Source organism: Poromitra crassiceps (assembly GCF_964638095.1).
Source record: "Poromitra crassiceps genome assembly, chromosome: 14".
Classification (NCBI taxonomy): domain Eukaryota; kingdom Metazoa; phylum Chordata; class Actinopteri; order Beryciformes; family Melamphaidae; genus Poromitra; species Poromitra crassiceps.
In genome coordinates, this window is record NC_139633.1 from 17,843,589 (window position 1) to 17,861,875 (window position 18,287).

Below are 18,287 nucleotides of genomic sequence, written 5' to 3' on the forward strand. Positions count from 1 at the left end.
TCTGCATTGGGTGTTGGATGTGTGTAGGAGAGTGAGTGGCCATTGGTCAAGAGACCGAGAGAGCAGGGAGTGCAGAATACAAACAACAGACACTCCAAGCACCTGAAAAAGAACAACCTGGCTGAAAAACCTGTTTACAGACTATAATAATGTGCATTTAATGTTCCTTTAAAAGGGACAGAGTCTAATAAACATGTAGTGAAGTATCCATTAGCAAAGGGACATCACCTGCTGCTCTCCATTAGAAAAGCTAAGGGACATTTGAGCACCTGGGTAAATAGTTGCAGTGGGATTACCTGACCTCTTGTTGCACCTGCAGGATGCAGCTGGCATCATTTTGCTGGAGGAAAAAGAGTCTGAATAGCATTAGTATTACCCGCAAAAGTCGGTAATTCAATTTTGGGCATGCACATCGTAATTTCAGTCAATAATTTGCTGGGGGACTGCAGTAGTCCAGGGACCTGCTCAAGTGAATATGTCACACATTGTAATCCAGATGCCAGATGTGCAAGTCTGTAATTGTGTGAAACTCCAGATGTTGATCAGGATGAGAATATAATTACCACAGAACGTGAGAATTAACTCAAAATATGGTAATATAGTAAGTAATAAAAATAATTTTAAAAAATCTACTAGGGTAGCCAGAGAAAAATACTGACATGTTTGTTTCCAAATGGCATAGTGTAAAATGTCCTGAGGTATAAAATAAAATAAAGATTACCAATCACCAGACCTGCGCTGGTCATAATAATGCTGTCCCAGAGATGGCAAATTAATGGGAAGTTTGAAAATGATCACTAATCAGATTCTGGGTGTATTTCTGGTTCCGGGCCAGATTCAACTTCAACTACCTGCCACATCTGCCCTCGCCTGGTTAAAATCCTTTGGGTCCTTTGGGTAGTGTAGCGGTAGATTCCCTACCTACAGTACCAACATGAGGTTCGCGCCCCGTGTTACCTCCGGCCGGCTTGGTTGGGCATCCATACAGGAACGATTGGCTGTGTCTGCGGGTGGGAAGCCAGATTAGGGGTATGTGTCCTGATCGCTGCACACTAGTGCCTCCTCTGGTCAGTTGGGGCGCCTGTTCGGGGCAGAAGGGGAATACCGTGATCCTTTGGGGAGTAAAATGTGGGGAAAAGTCAGAGACAGAAAAAAAACATCCACATCCGTGAACTCAGAACGAAACACAAATATGAGTTTATGTGACCAGATGAGCTACATCTGCCCTTTGTCATTTGTATTTTTACTGTTGTGATACTGTTGGCTAAGCATTGATACATTTGAAATGATTTTGGTTGAATGGCAGGGTAGGAGGAAGAAGTGTGAGAATATTACCCAAGCTGGAACTCATTTTGAACTCATATACCGTAGTCACAACTAGATGGTAACTATATTTGACAGACTTAACTATTGTCTACCTGTCTGCAGAATTAACCTGTCCTGATTGAATTAAACCTTCCCACTAACAAGATAACACGGCAGTGAGAACATGTTTATTTGATTATGCCTGACTGATGTGTTTAATGGGTCCAGAATAGCATTTGAGTATGAGTTGCTGACAGGAAGCAGAAACATCATTTGCAATAATGTTCTCATTAGGTACTAACAAATCTCAACGATTGAGGTCTGGCCATTTGAGGCATCTGGGAGAAAAATATCTTGAAAGATCTGAATTAAATCCGTTGGCAATTCCCTCTATGTGTCACCATTCCAGTGCTATAGCATGTACAATTGGAAGAATATTGCGGAAGTTTTTATTTATTAATTTATTTGTTTGCTTGTTTTATTGTTTTATTTTATTTTATTTTTATTTTTTACTTGTGAGGAGCAAAGTTGCAGCTATACCGAGCATGCAGATGGTTGGTCTGTCTACTCACTTGACATAATATGATAGGTCAACAAACATCACCACATCAGACAGTTCTGCAGGCTTTACCTTTTCTCCCACTGCCACCTACAGGTACCTCAGTGTACTGCAAAAGAACATCAGCTATAGTGCTGATGAGTGAAGTGCATGATCTCAGATATTTGTTTTAATGGTCATGTGTGTTTATTGACTCATCAGATAACCTCTGCACTGCACTACAGTAGGCTATTGTGCATTATAAATTAGTTGGAATGAAGAACAATCATCTTGCCCATTTCTAAAACATCAATGTATAATCCAAATGTTTCTCTTTCAAAGTATTCAGGTTTTAGCCTTCAAGCTGCAAGCCTACAGCCTTCTGGCCCAAACAGGTTTGGAATGTATAGGCCGTGCTCTAACCTTTAGTGCATAGCCTAACCTTTAGCGCAACCTTTAACCTCTGCCTTTAACATGTTGAGGTGAAGGAAGCTCCAGCAGCTTAGTGGGGCAAAGTTGATTTGCTTACAGTAACAACAAAACAGAGTAACAAGTTCAACCCATGCCTTTCCATTTTACGTAGGGCTTTGCGATAACTTGTGGTTTTCAGATGCAATTTAACGCCATCTTTAATTTTAACTTGCCATACCTTTTTAGCTTGTTTAACTAAAGGGCTCTTTAAATGTAATGGAGCACATATAGTTCACAGAAGAATAGGCCTATATGTAATATTAATATAGCCTATGCATTGACAGTAAGCAAGGCAAGATTCCAGAGGGAGGGGGCGGCTGCAGCAAGGCCCTGTCAGAGGCTCCCCTGTCACAGCTTTAGCAAAGAAATACCTGTGATGCTAAGTGGATATAACTTTTATGGTCATATTCAGCCAGAAAGTGATATGGAGATTTACAATTGTGAATTAATTTTTTAACCACTGGGGGGGCGCTGCCCCCACGGCCCCCCTGCTAAATCCGCCCACGCCTGGCTTTCCTGTGGGTGAGAGACTCCATAGACAGAGTGATAAAGAGAGAGAGAGAAGACAGAGAGTTTGGTGAAGAGCCGGGAGCCCGCTGTAAAAGGTTAAGACAGGCTAAACATTTTTACATTTCAGCTGTAAAAAAAATGCAAAGACTTTCTGAACTGTTAAAACACAGTCTCTGTGTCTTTCAGGGAAGTCTCTGAAAATGGTTAATGGTAAATAAACAAATAAAAATAAGAAAATTCCAGATAATCATAGTTTTGTAATCATAACAATAATAAAGTAATAAATTAAATTCACAATAAACTCATGCTCTCATCACAAACCGCGTCACTGGGTGGCAATGGCAATGGAACCCTATGGAGCCTTTGAGGGTCTGACTCTAGCCGGCTGACCGTGTTTACAATTTAAAAACTCACACAACTTTTACACGACATGCATATATTATAGGCTACATCAAACTCTTGAGCTAATTCTGCTCTCACTCAGAATGTCAAAATATAAGCGATGAGGATGTGGCTATACTTTTTGAAATTAACGTTTGTTTGGCACAACTCATACTAGTTAACTGCTGCGTCTGCAAGTGTACGACAAACAAACAACAAACATGCATATTACTCTACGAATCAGCGTGACGTCACTGCCACCCAAAAATGCGTCACCCCAATTGCCGTTGCCACCCAGTGACGCGGTCTGTTTACCAAAATGCTGCTCCCTCGTAGGCCTATAGGTAAATTAAAACCAGTCAAAAAATGCAACCTTATATCCATAAAATCATCCGTATTATTGATCAAGAGCAGAACAAAGTTCACCAGCAGCCTCTGACTTTCTGGCCAATCTTAGCCTTAGAGGCGGGGGATAGAAAATGTGCAAGATGATAGCTTGCATATGCCTCAGTTCTTTTTGTGCAGAAGTCGGAGTCAGGCGAGGTAGCCTAGCTGGGGACAGAGATTTTAAACATGGTTTCAGTGAAGTCGCTGCCTCTGGTGTCAGTGTCCTGGACGCAGGCTCTGGTCGGGGGGAGTTTTCTGCTCGTTGCCCTTCTCTGTCTCCTGCTGGTTCGCCAGCTCGTCAAACAGAGAAGACCCCCCGGCTTCCCTCCTGGTCCATCACCCTTCCCGGTCATAGGCAGCATACTGTCTCTCGCCACGGAGCCGCACGTCTTCCTCAAGAAGCAAAGTCAAGTTCATGGAGAGGTAGGCTCAACATAGCCCACGTTGCATCTGTACCAGGCGCACTGCAAATTCTGTGGTGCACAACTGTAGTCCACTACTTAGCTATATTCTATCCAAGCTGTTTCAGAAATTACCGACAGTCACACTCGCAGACAGACAAATGCACGCATAGGCTACACAAGGGCTCGCACGCACGCACGAACGCACACCTGCACGTACGCGCACGCACGCACACACACACACACACACACACACACACACACACACACACACACACACACACACACACACACACACACACACACACACACACACACACACACACACACACCCCTGGGGGTTCCAGGGGGTCTCCAGCAAAAAGGGGAAGAATTTACTTTAATAATTTCATCCATAACCATAAGTAACAAAATGACAGAATGTATGACTACTTTGGTCATGGGTTTCCTATACACTTTCTGTAATGAAACTTCTTAAAAGAAAAAAAAATCTTATCAGATGGGGACCCTGGGACAAAATCTTATCAAATGGAGGTCCATGGTCTAATTTGTGTCAGTTTAGGGGTCCTTGACGTGAAAAAGTTTGAGAACCACTGGAGTGTCTGAGACATTTGGAAATGAATTGACTCAAGGGGGATGTGTTATGAAACGAACAATAGAGACTCGCCCCAGTCTGGAGTGCCAGATGGGGGTTGGAAGAGATGATTGACCCACAGACTGGGTGTGTAGGCATGTGTGTGTGTGTGTGTGTGTGTGTGTGTGTGTGTGTGTGTGTGTCGGGGGGGTCAACCCTTCCCCCAAACATATGCATATTAGGTTACAGACTTCCTTTTCATACTTTGTCTGAAGGACCCCTGTCTGAGAAGATGTTTCTTGAGTAGGCTATGATTTGTTATAGACTAGTTTATAGTGGGGACATAATGTGCAAGAGTAAAATCTAATAGTAGGCCTATCTGTTGCTATTGCATTCTCGCACAGTCCTCAAATGAAACATTGGAGAAATTAAAAGCATTCTTCAGTTTGCTGGGGTGCATCCTAAAAGCCCTCACGGACCCCCTGGGGGGGGAGGGGGGTCCCCCAACCTCACTTTGCAAAGCACTGTCTGCCTCTGAGAAGCAAGCAAACTACACCTTCCAAATTCTAAAACTGACAACCCACAGCTGTTTGACATGGCTTGAAAACACAGTGGAAATGTTGTAACAGGCCTTGTGGTGGCTAGCCTACAAATCATTCCTCGACAGGGGAGTGTAAGATTCCTATGCTCCTTTTCAAAATGAAGTGTAGGAATACAATGAGTACAGAGATGAGATTTACAGTGAACCTTGACTTTGGCCTTGATTTCTTTCAGATCTTCAGTCTGGACCTGGGAGGCATCTTGACTGTGGTACTAAATGGATATGACTGTGTCAAGGAATGCCTGTTCCATCAGAGTGAGGTGTTTGCTGATCGCCCATCCCTGCCTTTATTCAAGAAAATGACCAAAATGGGTGGTAAGCAGATCAGATGTGACATACTATTCTCTAGCAATAGCATCTTAATAAGCCTACTGTTGAAATGATATACGGTATATAAATTAACGTGGATGATAGATATATAAATTATATAAGAATATGTAGCCTATATATACACTACACATTATTTTCCATAATACTACAAATATTATAATATAACCTAAGAAGTTTACAATATTATATTGTATTCGAATGCATATTTTGAATCATTCAGTGTGTCACGTTTCTGTTGTTCTTTCTCTTCCATCCAAAGGACTCCTCAACTGTAAATATGGCAAAGGTTGGATTGAACACCGCAAGCTGGCTTGCAACTCTTTCCATTACTTTGGCAGTGGCCAGAGGCAATTTGAGAGGAAGATCTCAGAAGAGTGCATGTTCTTTGTCGACGCCATTGACGAGCACAAGGGGAAACCCTTCAACCCCAAGCACTTGGTGACCAATGCGGTGTCCAACATCACCAACCTGGTCATCTTTGGCCAGCGTTTCACCTACGACGACCGCAACTTCCAGCACATGATTGAGCTCTTCAGTGAGAATGTGGAGTTAGCGGTGAGCTGCTGGGCCCTGCTGTACAACGCCTTCCCCTGGATTGAGTATCTGCCCTTTGGGAAACACCAGAAGCTCTTCCGCAACGCAGCTGAGGTGTACGACTTCCTACTGCAGGTTATCAAGGGTTTCTCTCAGGGCAGAGTGCCCCAGCTTCCACGCCACTATGTCGACGCCTATCTGGACGAGTTGGAGCAGAGCGCAGGAGACCCTAGCTCCTCCTATTCCTACGAGAACCTCATCTACTCAGTGGGCGAGCTCATCATTGCGGGCACAGAGACCACAACAAACACCCTACGCTGGGCCATGTTGTACATGGCACTCTACCCCAACATTCAAGGTCAGTTTACCCAATACATTAAAGCTTGATTGTAATTAAAGCCCCAATGTGTAACTTTCTGCTGAGCAGCAGCAACAGCGGCCTCTGCTGCCACAAGTGGTAATTACAGGTGCCAACTATGCTACTTACTTTCCTGTTTGTATGTTCAGATATCAGTATAACCCTAACCCTTGACTTGTTTTATCACACTGTAATCAAGCTAGCTAGCGATAAACACATTTCACTTCCTTTACATACTTCACAGTAAAAGCGTCCCATTAGTTTGTCAGCGGAGAGCTTTTAATATGAAGGACCTGCAGCCTGCAGCAGAAAATGGAGTTACATCTAGGCAACATTCATGCTCCGAGACGGAGCCTTGAAGTTACATGGTGCAGGAACAGGCTTTCAGGGCCATTGTTTCAGGTGCAGAGTGGAAATGATAGTGGCACCATTCTCCCTATTAGAAGTCCGTGTACCATCAAGATGATTTAAAATCTGTTATATTAAGGTTAAAAAAAAGTTACATATAAGACATATAAGACACCTGTCATGTAACAGAGATGTGATGTACTGTTACGTTTCTTTGTAGAGTGTAGATTCCAAAATTAATGATGGGATATTACTCATAAATTAACGTAGGATGATGTCACTTTTTGCCCATCAAGAGAGGGTGCATAGGGAGATTGACAGCGTGCTGAGCAACGGGAGGGCCCCCTCATTGGAAGACAAACAGAAGATGCCCTATGTGGAGGCCGTTTTGCACGAGGTCCTGCGCTTCTGCAACATTGTTCCCCTTGGCATCTTCCGTGCCACCTCCCAGGATGCACAAGTCAACGGCTACACAATCCCCAAAGGCACCATGGTGATCACAAACCTGTACTCTGTGCACTTTGACGAGAAGTACTGGAACGATCCAGGTGTTTTCTCACCACAGAGGTTTCTGGACAGCAACGGCGCGTTTGTCAGACGTGAAGCCTTCCTGCCTTTCTCTCTGGGTGAGTCTCTTGAGTCTTCCTCTTAAATACCTTTCTATTGGAGCTGTTCCCACACCGATACCAGTATCGGAAATGCCTCCGACACTGCCTAAAATGCTGGATTGGTACACGAGTCTATGCACCGATCTGATACCAGATAATTGATTAGCTCTGAAAGAAAGCGGTTTCACCTGGATAAAACTGCAATTTTCCCGGTTTAACCCCAGTCAGTTCCACACAACAATGATAGCAAGCGATCATATCACAACCATACATACAGGATTAGTAGTATTGGATCGGTACTCGGCAGGGTGGGAATTTCATGCAGGCCATGGAGGCCATGGCCACCGTAGTCCCTCCCACTGGCCGTGAGGCCCTGAGATCTGTAGGGCCACCTTGGCAGCTGGGCCCTGCTAGCACCCTGCTACTGTCAGTTGGCTTTCGAAAAATGAAAAGAAAGATGCGAGAGAAAAGAAAGGGCGTACATCACCCAATTTTTCACAAAAGAAGGAGGAAGAAGGAAAAACATATTACATTACTTACAGTATCAAAAGGAGATCACTTGACTGTTTTCCCCAATTTCCTAGAATCAGAAACTGCCTCACACAGACCTTTTTTTATGTAGGCTTATTTGGTCTAGTCTGAATGATGTCAAACAGCAATATCAGGCTGCAGTATCTTGGATCTATTGTTTGGTTTCTATGGGATCAAATCAACAAACCTGATCACATAGAAATCCAGGAATTTAGGCGAGTAAATTAAGGGGGGGTTCAAGCTTTGTCTGAGGGGAGGCCCACATTCTGACACTTTGAAAGCCTCTTATGTAGCCTATGCAAAGGATGTGTAATTGGCTCATTTTCACATGCATTTCAGAAAAATTGCTCTTCGCTCAGGCTTGTGGCCTTGGGCCCTAAAAAAACTGCGACTCTGAAGGTCAAATGGCCTTGCCCCTAAAATGACGAATTTCCCACCCTGGTACTCGGTATTGGCCGATACGCAACTTCAAGTATCAAAATTGGTATCGGGAAGGAAAAAATGGTATCGGAACATCTCTCCTTTCTATTCCTCAGATCTGTAGGCCTACTCATGTAAAAATGCAGTGCTAATAGTCATCAAATTCCCCTCGAGTGATGACTAAAGAAGGTCTATTTAATTTCACTACACATCATTTCTCTGAAGTCAAACATTCAGAAGTGGAGAGAAGTTATGTTCTTAGAACAGTCAAACTGGAAAGTAAGAATGTCCCTGGGTGGACTCCAGAATGAGATGCTGCCAAGCCAAACTCAACCCCACACATGTGGAATGCTACAGCTACATCGGCTTGTATGCATTGAAACCTGTCATTGACTTAAATTTGCTCTGCGCTGGCTACTGCTACTAAGGTACTACTACTACTACTGATCTGTCACTATATCTGAAGAAGGCAATAGTATCTGTATTCAGCAGCACTGCAGAGTTTTCGTTTATGTTCACATAGTATTCTATTCTTGTATTGTTGAGGACTTGTGCGTGCGTGTGTGTGTGTGGGGGGGGGGGGGTTGTGAGAGAAGGAGAAGAGAGAGAAGGAGAGAGAGAGAGAGCACCTAAACTCAACAATATGTGTGGCTGTCTTTCTTCAGGGAGGCGGCACTGCCTGGGAGAGCAGCTGGCCAGGATGGAGATGTTCCTCTTTTTCACCACTATGCTGCAGAGGTTCCATCTCCAGTTCCCCCCAGGAAGCGTGCCCAGTCTCACTCCCAAACTGGGCATGACCTTACAGCCTAAGCCTTACTCCATCTGTGCCGTCCGCAGGCAGCAAGTCACAACCCCCAGAGACACTCCTCATTAGAAGCAGGCACAGAGGCATTACATCATCCTTTCAAGACTGAACTCGGGGGTTTTGCACAGAAAGGCAACCCTGTGGTCCAGGTGCATATAAAGACTGCATTCTCCTGGAAGTCTACAGGTGCATCTAAAGAGGTGCATAATAAAGACTGCATTCTCCTGGAAGTCTTTCAGCCCATTCCGACAATGCAATGTGCACCCACTTCTTCCAGAGGACTTTCCACCACAAAGGGGGATTTTTTTTAAACACATTGACACTTGACCCGTTCTCTGAAATGTATCATGCATTCTTTTACTGAGCAAATATGCATGTTTGCACATTACTTTCAAGCAGCAGAGACTCAGACTCAGAGCGGAGTCCAGTCGGATATCCTGAAATAGGATGTCCGACTGGGTGAAACTGATTGAGTTCTTTGTAGCTCAGTTACTCGAAGCCCAGAAAACTAAATGTCTATGACCCTTGGTGCTGCAGTGATGGGTTAGGTCTATGTCAATGATTGATAGAGTGAAAGTCTATGATGGTTCACAGCCCTGTCTTCTCAGGACAACTTCAGGCCAGATAAACGAGAGCAGCTGTGACTAGACTAACAGACTTTCCAAGAAGGTTCTGTACACTGTGTGTTGGAGCTGGACTTGGGCCACGTTTTATGTCATCTGAACTAACTCTGACCTTTTCTCCAGGGATCACGCTCTGTGGAAAACCTTCTCTCAGAAGCCCACTGCAACACTGCTGGGTTCTAGAAACTAGTATGCAACACTGGTTTCTGCTAAATGGTGCCTATCAGTACAAAAAAAGCACATTTATGTGTGAATTCAACATTTGTTGAAATGTCCTTATTGCAATACTGGTATTTGTGTGTGTGTGTGTGTGTGTGTGTGTGTGTGTGTGTGTGTGTGTGTGTGTGTGTGTGTGTGTGTGTGTGTGTGTGTGTGTGTGTGTGTGTGTGTGTGTGTGTGTGTGTGTGTGTGTGTGTGTGTGTGTGTGTGTGTGTGTGTGTGTGTGTGTGTGTGTGTGTGTGTGTGTGTGTGTGTGTGTGTGTGTGTGACGTGTGTGTGTGTGTGTGTGTGTGTGTGTGTGTGTGTATTTTGTTAGTGAATTCTGTCTTTTGATAAATTAGTCAATATAAGCTATTGCTAAAACCTAAAATCTGAAATATTTTGTTAGTGAATTCTGTCTTTTGATAAATTAGTCAATATAAGCTATTGCTAAAACCTAAAATCTGAAATGTTAGACTGATAAATACCTGTTAACTGTTATTTATATTCTTAGCTCGAAGACTCTTGAACATATTATTTAATAATTGCATTCAAAAATATCTGCATAAATGTGACACCCGAGCACGGGGTACTGCCACCAGCATACTGATTCAGTGCCTTGACCGTCCCGGGACACCCAACATAATCATTAATAATGTCCAGCCATGTGTGTCACCCATTATCTTAGTTTACCTCTCCCGTTTTCTCCCCCTTTAAAGGAACACCTCACCCTAAAATCCAATATATATATATTCCCTCTCACCTGTAGTGCTATTTATCCATCTATATCGTTTTGTGTTAGTTGCCTGAGTTTTGGAGATATCGGCAGCAGAGTTTCTGCCTTCTCTCCAATACAATGGAACTGGATGGTACTCGGCGTTTGGTGCTGTAAGTGCCAAAGAAATAAATACATTTGAAAAACTCAACAGCAATATCTCTTTCCAGAAATCATGACCCCGTTACTCAAGATAATCCACAGACCTTGTTATGAGCAGTTTCATGGAGGAACTATTTTCTTTTGACTGAACTACACCCGCTAGCTGCTAGCTAGTTCCTACATGGGACTGCAAAAGAAAATAGTTCCTACATGAAACTGCTCACAACAAAGTCTGTGCATTATCTTGAGTAACCGGGTCATGATTTCTGGAAAGAGACAATCCTGTTGAGTTTTTCAAATGTATTTTTTTGGTGCTTCGAGCACTACAAGCCGAGTGCCATCCAGTTCCATTGTATTCAAGAGAAGGCAGACAACTCTGCGGCCGATATCTCCAAAACTCAGGCAATTATCCCAAAACAATATACCGGTAGATGGATAAATAGCACTACAGGTGAGAGGAAATTGGATTTTGGATTTTAGGGTGAGCTGTCCCTTTAAGTAATCAAGAGGGCTGAAGATGCACTCCTCTGTGAGGCTGTGCACACTACACTGCCAATTAGCTAAAGTGATGTGCTGTGGATACAGCATCTCTATGACGTCTTTCCTACTGTTCTATTTAGCAATAGCCAACATGACACTGTTGATGCTCTTAATGTATCTGGGGTAACAAGGGCAAAGAAATCAAACGTGTTTAAAATGTAGTACTGCAAGTCCCCCTCTCCGCCTTCTTTTCAGCTGTGGTTGACAGACATATATATAGTCTCAGTTATACGGATGAGAGACTCAGGTTCCTGAGGACCAATCCACTTGAAAGATTTTCAACTATCTGGGACCCGTTGCTGGCCTACTTCGATGAGGTTAAGGGCGACGGGTGACTCGCCCGACTGATTTCTCATGGACCCCTTGCGTGGGATCCCATGCACAACATCTCTTACAAGCACATAAGCACTTCGCGTGGCTGGTAGCACCACGTTGTAATATAATATACATAATGTATGTCTTTTCTTTTTTTTCCTGTCCGAGTTTGTTTTTGTTCTTTGTGTTCCAAAAAACTGAAAATAAAATATTGATTAAAAAAACAAAATATATATATATATAGTACTGTATATTGTGAGTCCAGACACACGAACACGCACACACCAATAAAAAGCAACGAGAAACTGCTGATACTTTAGGGATGGTGTTTTATGACAGCTATAAATAACAACAAAAATCAGTTGTCCCCACAATGCTGATAAGGGTGAATGGTTACATTAGACAAACGTACATACGGTATCTTGATGCTACATAAGGGTAACAACCATTCCTAGATGTATTTTATGGCACACACATCAGAGGAGACTGTGCTTCGAGAGACAACACAGTGAGAAGCCCACAAACCATCAACTTTTACAACTTAACGAGCCAGAATAATGTGAGGATAGGAGTTATCAAGGCTTTATGATCCATCGCGGGTCCATGTGAAACAGCTGACGACAGAGTTGTCAGAATGTATATGGCTCTGACCTGAGTCTGACTCCTGACTCTTGCCACTGTCACTGTCACTTTGAGCCTATAGTGGAATATTTGACTCAAGATGTTCTGTTGCACGAGCAGTACTTGAGGCCAGACATATATTTGCCACTCAGTGTATCACAGCCCACAGCTTACAGTATAGCGAGCCAAAGTGGAACGTCACTTCCTGCTTCATCACTGTACCAGAGATTTTCATCCGCCATTTATTTTTCCATAGACATTTCGTAAAACTCTTATAAAAAGAGTTTTACTTGTTCAAACCAAACGGCACAGATATATTTAGAAACAGGAGAGACCGCATAACATTTCACTCGGACCAAAACGTTAAAGAAAAAGCGGGTTTAAAGAAAATATTTTTCCGATTTCTTTTTTAATTTCGGTCCAAGTGAAATGTTCTATGGTCTCTCTCGATTCTAAATATAGCTGAACCGTTTGGTTTGACCAAGTAAAACTATTTGTATAGGCATTTTAAGAAATGTCTATGGAGAAATAAATAGCGGAAAAAAATCTCTGGTACAGTGCTCAAGCAGGAAGTGATGTTCACTTTGCCTCTCTATGCGAGGAAAGTTTGGCACTAGTTGGGTAGACTGAGACAACAGTGATAAGAGTGATAATGAAGACTACAAGAGTGGTTATGATACAGAACAGGGAGAGGCTGAAACCAAATCAAAAATCAAAAATAAAACACCAAACCCCACAGTTCCACACCTGTAAATAGTAGATAAAAACTCTGATAACACAATGGTAATTACAGGATCTCAATGTACAATATGCCAGCTGCGTGTAGAAAACAGATGCAATTCATTTGATTAATTAAAAAATATATATTTATATATTTATATGCACATACTCTTTTGTACAGAGGCTAAACACTTGTTTGGTATTAAAATGTGCACACCTATATTTTTTCATCTTTAAATATCACTATCTTGATTTACACTGCTTGACGTTTGTTTTTGTTTTGTTTTTTTCTCCAGAGAAAATGATTTAATAAGGTGATAAAGGAACTAGGTAAGAAATGCTGCCTTCCCTTTCGTAAAACGTCTTATTCTAGTGGAATGCCTAGAGTTATTACAGACAAAAATAGAGAACTATTAGTTTTTCAACCTGCCTCGTGGCGGGTCATAAAATATATAAACAAAACCAAAGAGAAAGTGAAACCCTGGATCCCTTCTTTACACACTGGCCGAGTTTATGGGTTTGGCAAAAAAAAAAGAGAGAGAGAAAGAAAGAGAGATGGGTTGGGGTTTTAACTTGTCAACATCGGTGTCTGCCAACTGACTGAAACACAGAAGTTGAAGTATTGTGGTTAGCTTCAAAACAATGCAGAGAACATTGCAGTTGGAAAAACCTTTACTTGTTACCTGTTACACGAATCGCTACAGAGCTGAACAGTCACGTGACGTCTCTTACCCCGGAAGTGAGTTTCCCCATTCATTTTCTCCAGACATTTCGAAAAATCCTTATATAACGAGTTTTAAGGCTGGAACCAAGCCAACCTGTGACCTACTGAGTGACCATAAAATATTTGACTTGGAGGAGGGGGGGGATCAAAATTCAATTCCCCCCCGTCTTTATTTTTGTAATAAGAGAAAATGAATGGGGAACTCACTTCCGGGGCAAGAGACGTCACGTGACTGTTCAGCTCTATACTGTACAATATGCTGTGTTGGTGCAAACGCACCATTTGCAGTCTGCTGACAACGAAGATAAGCATTTTTTCCAGTGAAGATGTCAAAAGGTTATGCAAATAGTTTATGGATGGCAGAGACAGCACATGACATGTGTTCCCCTGTCAGTCACAGAGGATTTAAATTGCTTGAATGTCTTTGTAGTCAAGTTGTTCATAAAAAGATTCCAAACTACGTCAGTCACCCGGATTTTAATTTTCTTTCTGTTTTAAAAGTGTATTTAACATTAATGACATAAATTCTTGCAAAATAATTATTCAACTTTGCGTGACTCCTGAGTAACCTTTAAAAAAAGACTTATAATCAAAACGAAGATGAAGAATCCCTTCATTGAAACAGCACTCCTGATCTGAATGCAACATGTTAAAGGAACAGCTCACCCTAAAATCCAAAATACATATTTTCCCTCTCACCTGCAGTGCTATTTATCCATCTACATCGTTTTGTGTTAGTTGCCTGAGTTTTAGAGATATCGGCCGCAGAGTTTCTGGCTTCTCTCCAATACAATGGAACTGGATGGCACTCGGCTTGTGGTGCTCAAAGTGCCAAAGAAATTAATTTGATAAACTCAACAGCAATGTCTCTTTCCAGAAATCATGACCTGGTTACTCAAGATAATCCACAGACCTTGTTATGAGCAGTTTCATGTAGGAACTATTTTCTTTTGACCGAACTACACCCACTAGCTGCTAGCTAGTTCCTACAAAAGAAAACAGTTCCTACATGAAACTGCCCACAACAAAGACAGTCTTGAGTAACCAGGTCATGATTTCTGGAAAGAGACAATGCTGTTGAGTTTTTCAAATGTATTTTTTTGGTGCTCCATTGTATTGTAGAGAAGGCAGCCATCTCTACTGCCGATATCTCCAAAACTCGGTCAACTAACACAAAACGATATCGATGGATGAATAGCACTACAGGTGAGAGGAAAAATATGTATTTTGGATTTTAGGGTGAGCTGTCCCTTTAAACACCAGAGGACATTTCATTGATTAGAAACCAAACATTACTGAAAAGACACACAGACATCATACACACAAATGACATATTAAAATAATAACAAATGTGCTCTCTCTCTCTCTATCACATTCACACAAAAAACAAACACACACACACACACACACACAATCAAAGGAAGCAAAGAGAGTGAAAGTAAAAGGCGGATGGTACACATGAATAAAGCATCAAAAATGATGCAGATATAATGCTATGAATCAGTCAACATTTCAATAATGTCTCTGTGACTGAGTCTGATACAGTGTTTCGTGTCACCAGCAAGGGAGAGAACTACATAAGCCCACGCTCTGGGCCAATAAGGACTCAAAGAACTACATAAGCCCACGCTCTGGGCCAATAAGGACTCAAAGAACTACATAAGCCCACGCTCTGGGCCAATAAGGACTCAGTAAAAGTTCAGACAGGCACATTTGATATAGAAGTCAAGAATAAACGTGACATTGAGGCTGAAACAGTCTCAGTCTCTCGTCTTTCCACGTTTGAACTGTTCACTTTGGTAAAATGGGTGTCAATCACTTCAAGGTGTTGCTTGTTTCATTTTGAAATAGACAGCTTTTATTTTGTACCTAAGGGAGACTTAAGCGCTTTGCGTTCCAGGCAGCATCACAGCCAGGTTACCATGGTCACTATGCTGGGCCCCCTTCCACTCTTCTTTGGCACCTTCCTCCTCAGTTCTGGTGCTTTTTCTGGGTGTGCACTGTTACTCTCCATGGGGTGAAAGTGCATAGGAGTGGGGCTTCCACCATCGCAGCAAGGATCTGCTCACAGTAGTAAGGCCTTTTTTTCTATCTTTCCCCCCAAAAAAACAATGTGACTGTGTAAGCACAGTGAAACTTTCAAAATGTGTGCGTATGTGTGTGTGTGTGTGAGTGGGGACCGGGGAGGGGGGGAGCTAGGTTTTTTTGTGTGCGTGTTTGTCAGTTGTCTATGTGTGTGTCTCTATATCCCTTTCTGCCTCTCCTCTTCCCAAGCATCCATGTCCTGTCCTGTGTCCTCTTCCTCCTGCTACTGACGCTCCTCTCCCTCCTCCTCCTCCTGGATGACCTGGATGTCATCTGGCGGGGAGGTGGGCAGGCTGGCCGGCAGCAGGCCGGCTGGCAGGCTGTCGGGCTGTTTACACAGCTCCTTGCTCCTCTCCTCCTCCTCGATGGTCTTCTTCCAGACCTTGTGGTTTTCTGTCAGGTGCTGCATGATGTTGCAGAACAACCTGCGGCGGCCCTTCCTTCTTTCTGGAGCGGACACAAAGCAGAGAGAGGGTTTGTTTTGATCTGAGAAATGTTCAGAGATGGGACCAATAATGATCTAAAGCAGTGGTTCCCAAACTGGGGTACACGTACCCCTAGGGGTACGTGGAGGAACTACAGGCGGTACTTGAGACAAAGGGGAAAATGGAAAAATGTAAGAATAAATCATGAAAATAAATGAAATAAATAAATATGCTCAGGAGGAACTAATTGCAACTCTTTCACTCCACTTCTTATTTTGTAATCTTATATTCTTCAAAAAGTGGGTTATCTTTAATTCATTGCATGATGCATCATATGATATAGTTCTCTCTTGCAGTTTTCTAAGCAAAATGTTGTATTTTGGTAAAGGGGTACTTGGATTCAGGACTCAGGGAAAGGGGGTACTGAAGCCAAAAAGGTTTGAGAACCACTGATCTAAAGCAGTGATTCACAAAACTTTTCAAGGACCCTAATTTAGTCCATTTTGTCTCTCTGACCCAAATCTGAGAATATTATTGTTAGATATGATTTGGTCCTCCAGAATTCCACAACTGTCTGTATTGTGTAGGTACTCAGATAACAGTGAAAGTATGGTTAAAAAACAGTTATTCCAATGGTTTCAACTTTCTGTAAATGAAATACTGCTGAAGTGTGTATCAATTCAGCATTTTTGCTGGGGACCCCCTGGAACCTGTTCAAGGACTGTTATGCTACGCACTTGAGGCCAGGGATCATAATAATGATGTAGTCTAAGATGACTTCCTTAATATTTATAATGACGTCTTTTCCCACTTCAGCGATAGTATTAGTATTATTATTGTAGTACTGCAGGTTTACCGTCAGGGGGAGCTCTAGGGAAAGTAAGTACTGACATTACATCCGGCGTAAAGGTTCTCTTGTCCATAAAATGGCGTCAACCAAAGATACAAGGGAGATGAGAGCTGACTAGTCTCACGTGGTCACCGTCGATGTCAGCAAGTGTCCAGCGATGAAGGGTCTGTCATGTCATGCAGGGATGGACTGTAAGGTCACTTTGGGGAATGCTAATGGCGGGAGCTAGTTTTGGTAGTTAAGCCTAGGCTAGGCATGACTTGATAGCTCCTAATCATAATAACGAGTAGTGGTACCGTTAGGCGTTTCTCTCCGTAACAAGGACCCCACATTGAGAACCACTGATCTGAAGGATACAGTCAGTGGATGAATCAACATGTTTCAGAAAACATAGATAGGGTTACCGCGGTGTGTTTTCGTTTGCATAGTATCCATAACAGCACGGACGAGGAGTTAAGTGTCTTGTCTCTTACTTGGTGCCAGCTCCTCCTCCAGCTCGTCATCGTCGGTGTCCGTTTCCACCTGGCCTTCCTCTTCCTCCTCATCTGATCCCTCTGCATTGATCCAGTAGCCGGGAAGGAGGCCTGCAGCATCGTAGGAGTTACACAGCGGTCCTACAATATGAGTGATGAAGGACTCCTGCAGCTTGGCCAGCTGCGGTGACGAACGGTCCATGAAGGGGCTGATCGGTAATCCCAGGCTAGCCTCATCATCTCCCTGGAAACCAAACATACACACACACACACACACACACACACACACACACACACACACACAGTTACTAAGCCACAGACCTTTGGTGATGAGCCTAGACACTCAACGCAAAGTACACCACCAGAGAAAAGTTGGTTTGTGGTAAACAAAGATGGAATGAAAGGAGTTTGTGTAAAATCACTGGTTCTCTCTGCAACAGTAGCATGCATGCTGTACCTGCTCATAAAACTCATTGACAATGCCTTCTGTCCACTTGAGGTGCAGGTCACGACCTTTGGCCGGCCCATTGATATCTGCCAGCTTAATGCAGACTTGGCACACCAGCAGCCTGTCATTCTCATTGGTCCAGTCAATTCCTGGACTGTTCACATCGTTCACCTGTTTATAAAATGGCAGAGTGATGCATTGTCACAATGGGTAACTGGTTTATTCTGTATTAATCCTATAGCATACTAGTCGAGAACATTTTCACCACCCATGCTGAAAATCATTT

General features: G+C 42.9%; 2 protein-coding genes across 2 annotated transcripts in view; one reads left to right on the top strand and one right to left on the bottom strand.

Moving 5' to 3' along the window:
- Positions 1 to 3,778: 3,778 nt before the first annotated feature.
- Positions 3,779 to 9,171, top strand: cyp2r1 (cytochrome P450, family 2, subfamily R, polypeptide 1; the record flags this gene model as incomplete). Its single annotated transcript, XM_083650641.1, has 5 exons — positions 3,779 to 4,015; positions 5,342 to 5,483; positions 5,758 to 6,390; positions 7,035 to 7,364; positions 8,963 to 9,171. 5 exons carry the CDS (start codon positions 3,779 to 3,781, stop codon positions 9,169 to 9,171), a joined length of 1,551 nt encoding a protein of 516 aa, XP_083506767.1.
- Positions 9,172 to 14,755: 5,584 nt separating this feature from the next.
- The window catches only part of pde3b (phosphodiesterase 3B), a gene marked incomplete at its 5' end in the record, with an annotated part of 72,238 nt that continues 68,706 nt past the window's right edge, over positions 14,756 to 18,287 (bottom strand). The window contains 3 exons of the mRNA XM_083650410.1: positions 14,756 to 16,252; positions 17,554 to 17,797; positions 18,011 to 18,172. Coding sequence (XP_083506536.1) covers positions 16,029 to 16,252; positions 17,554 to 17,797; positions 18,011 to 18,172 — 630 coding nt within the window. The 3' untranslated portion in view covers positions 14,756 to 16,028. The remainder of the gene's footprint in view (positions 16,253 to 17,553; positions 17,798 to 18,010; positions 18,173 to 18,287) is intronic.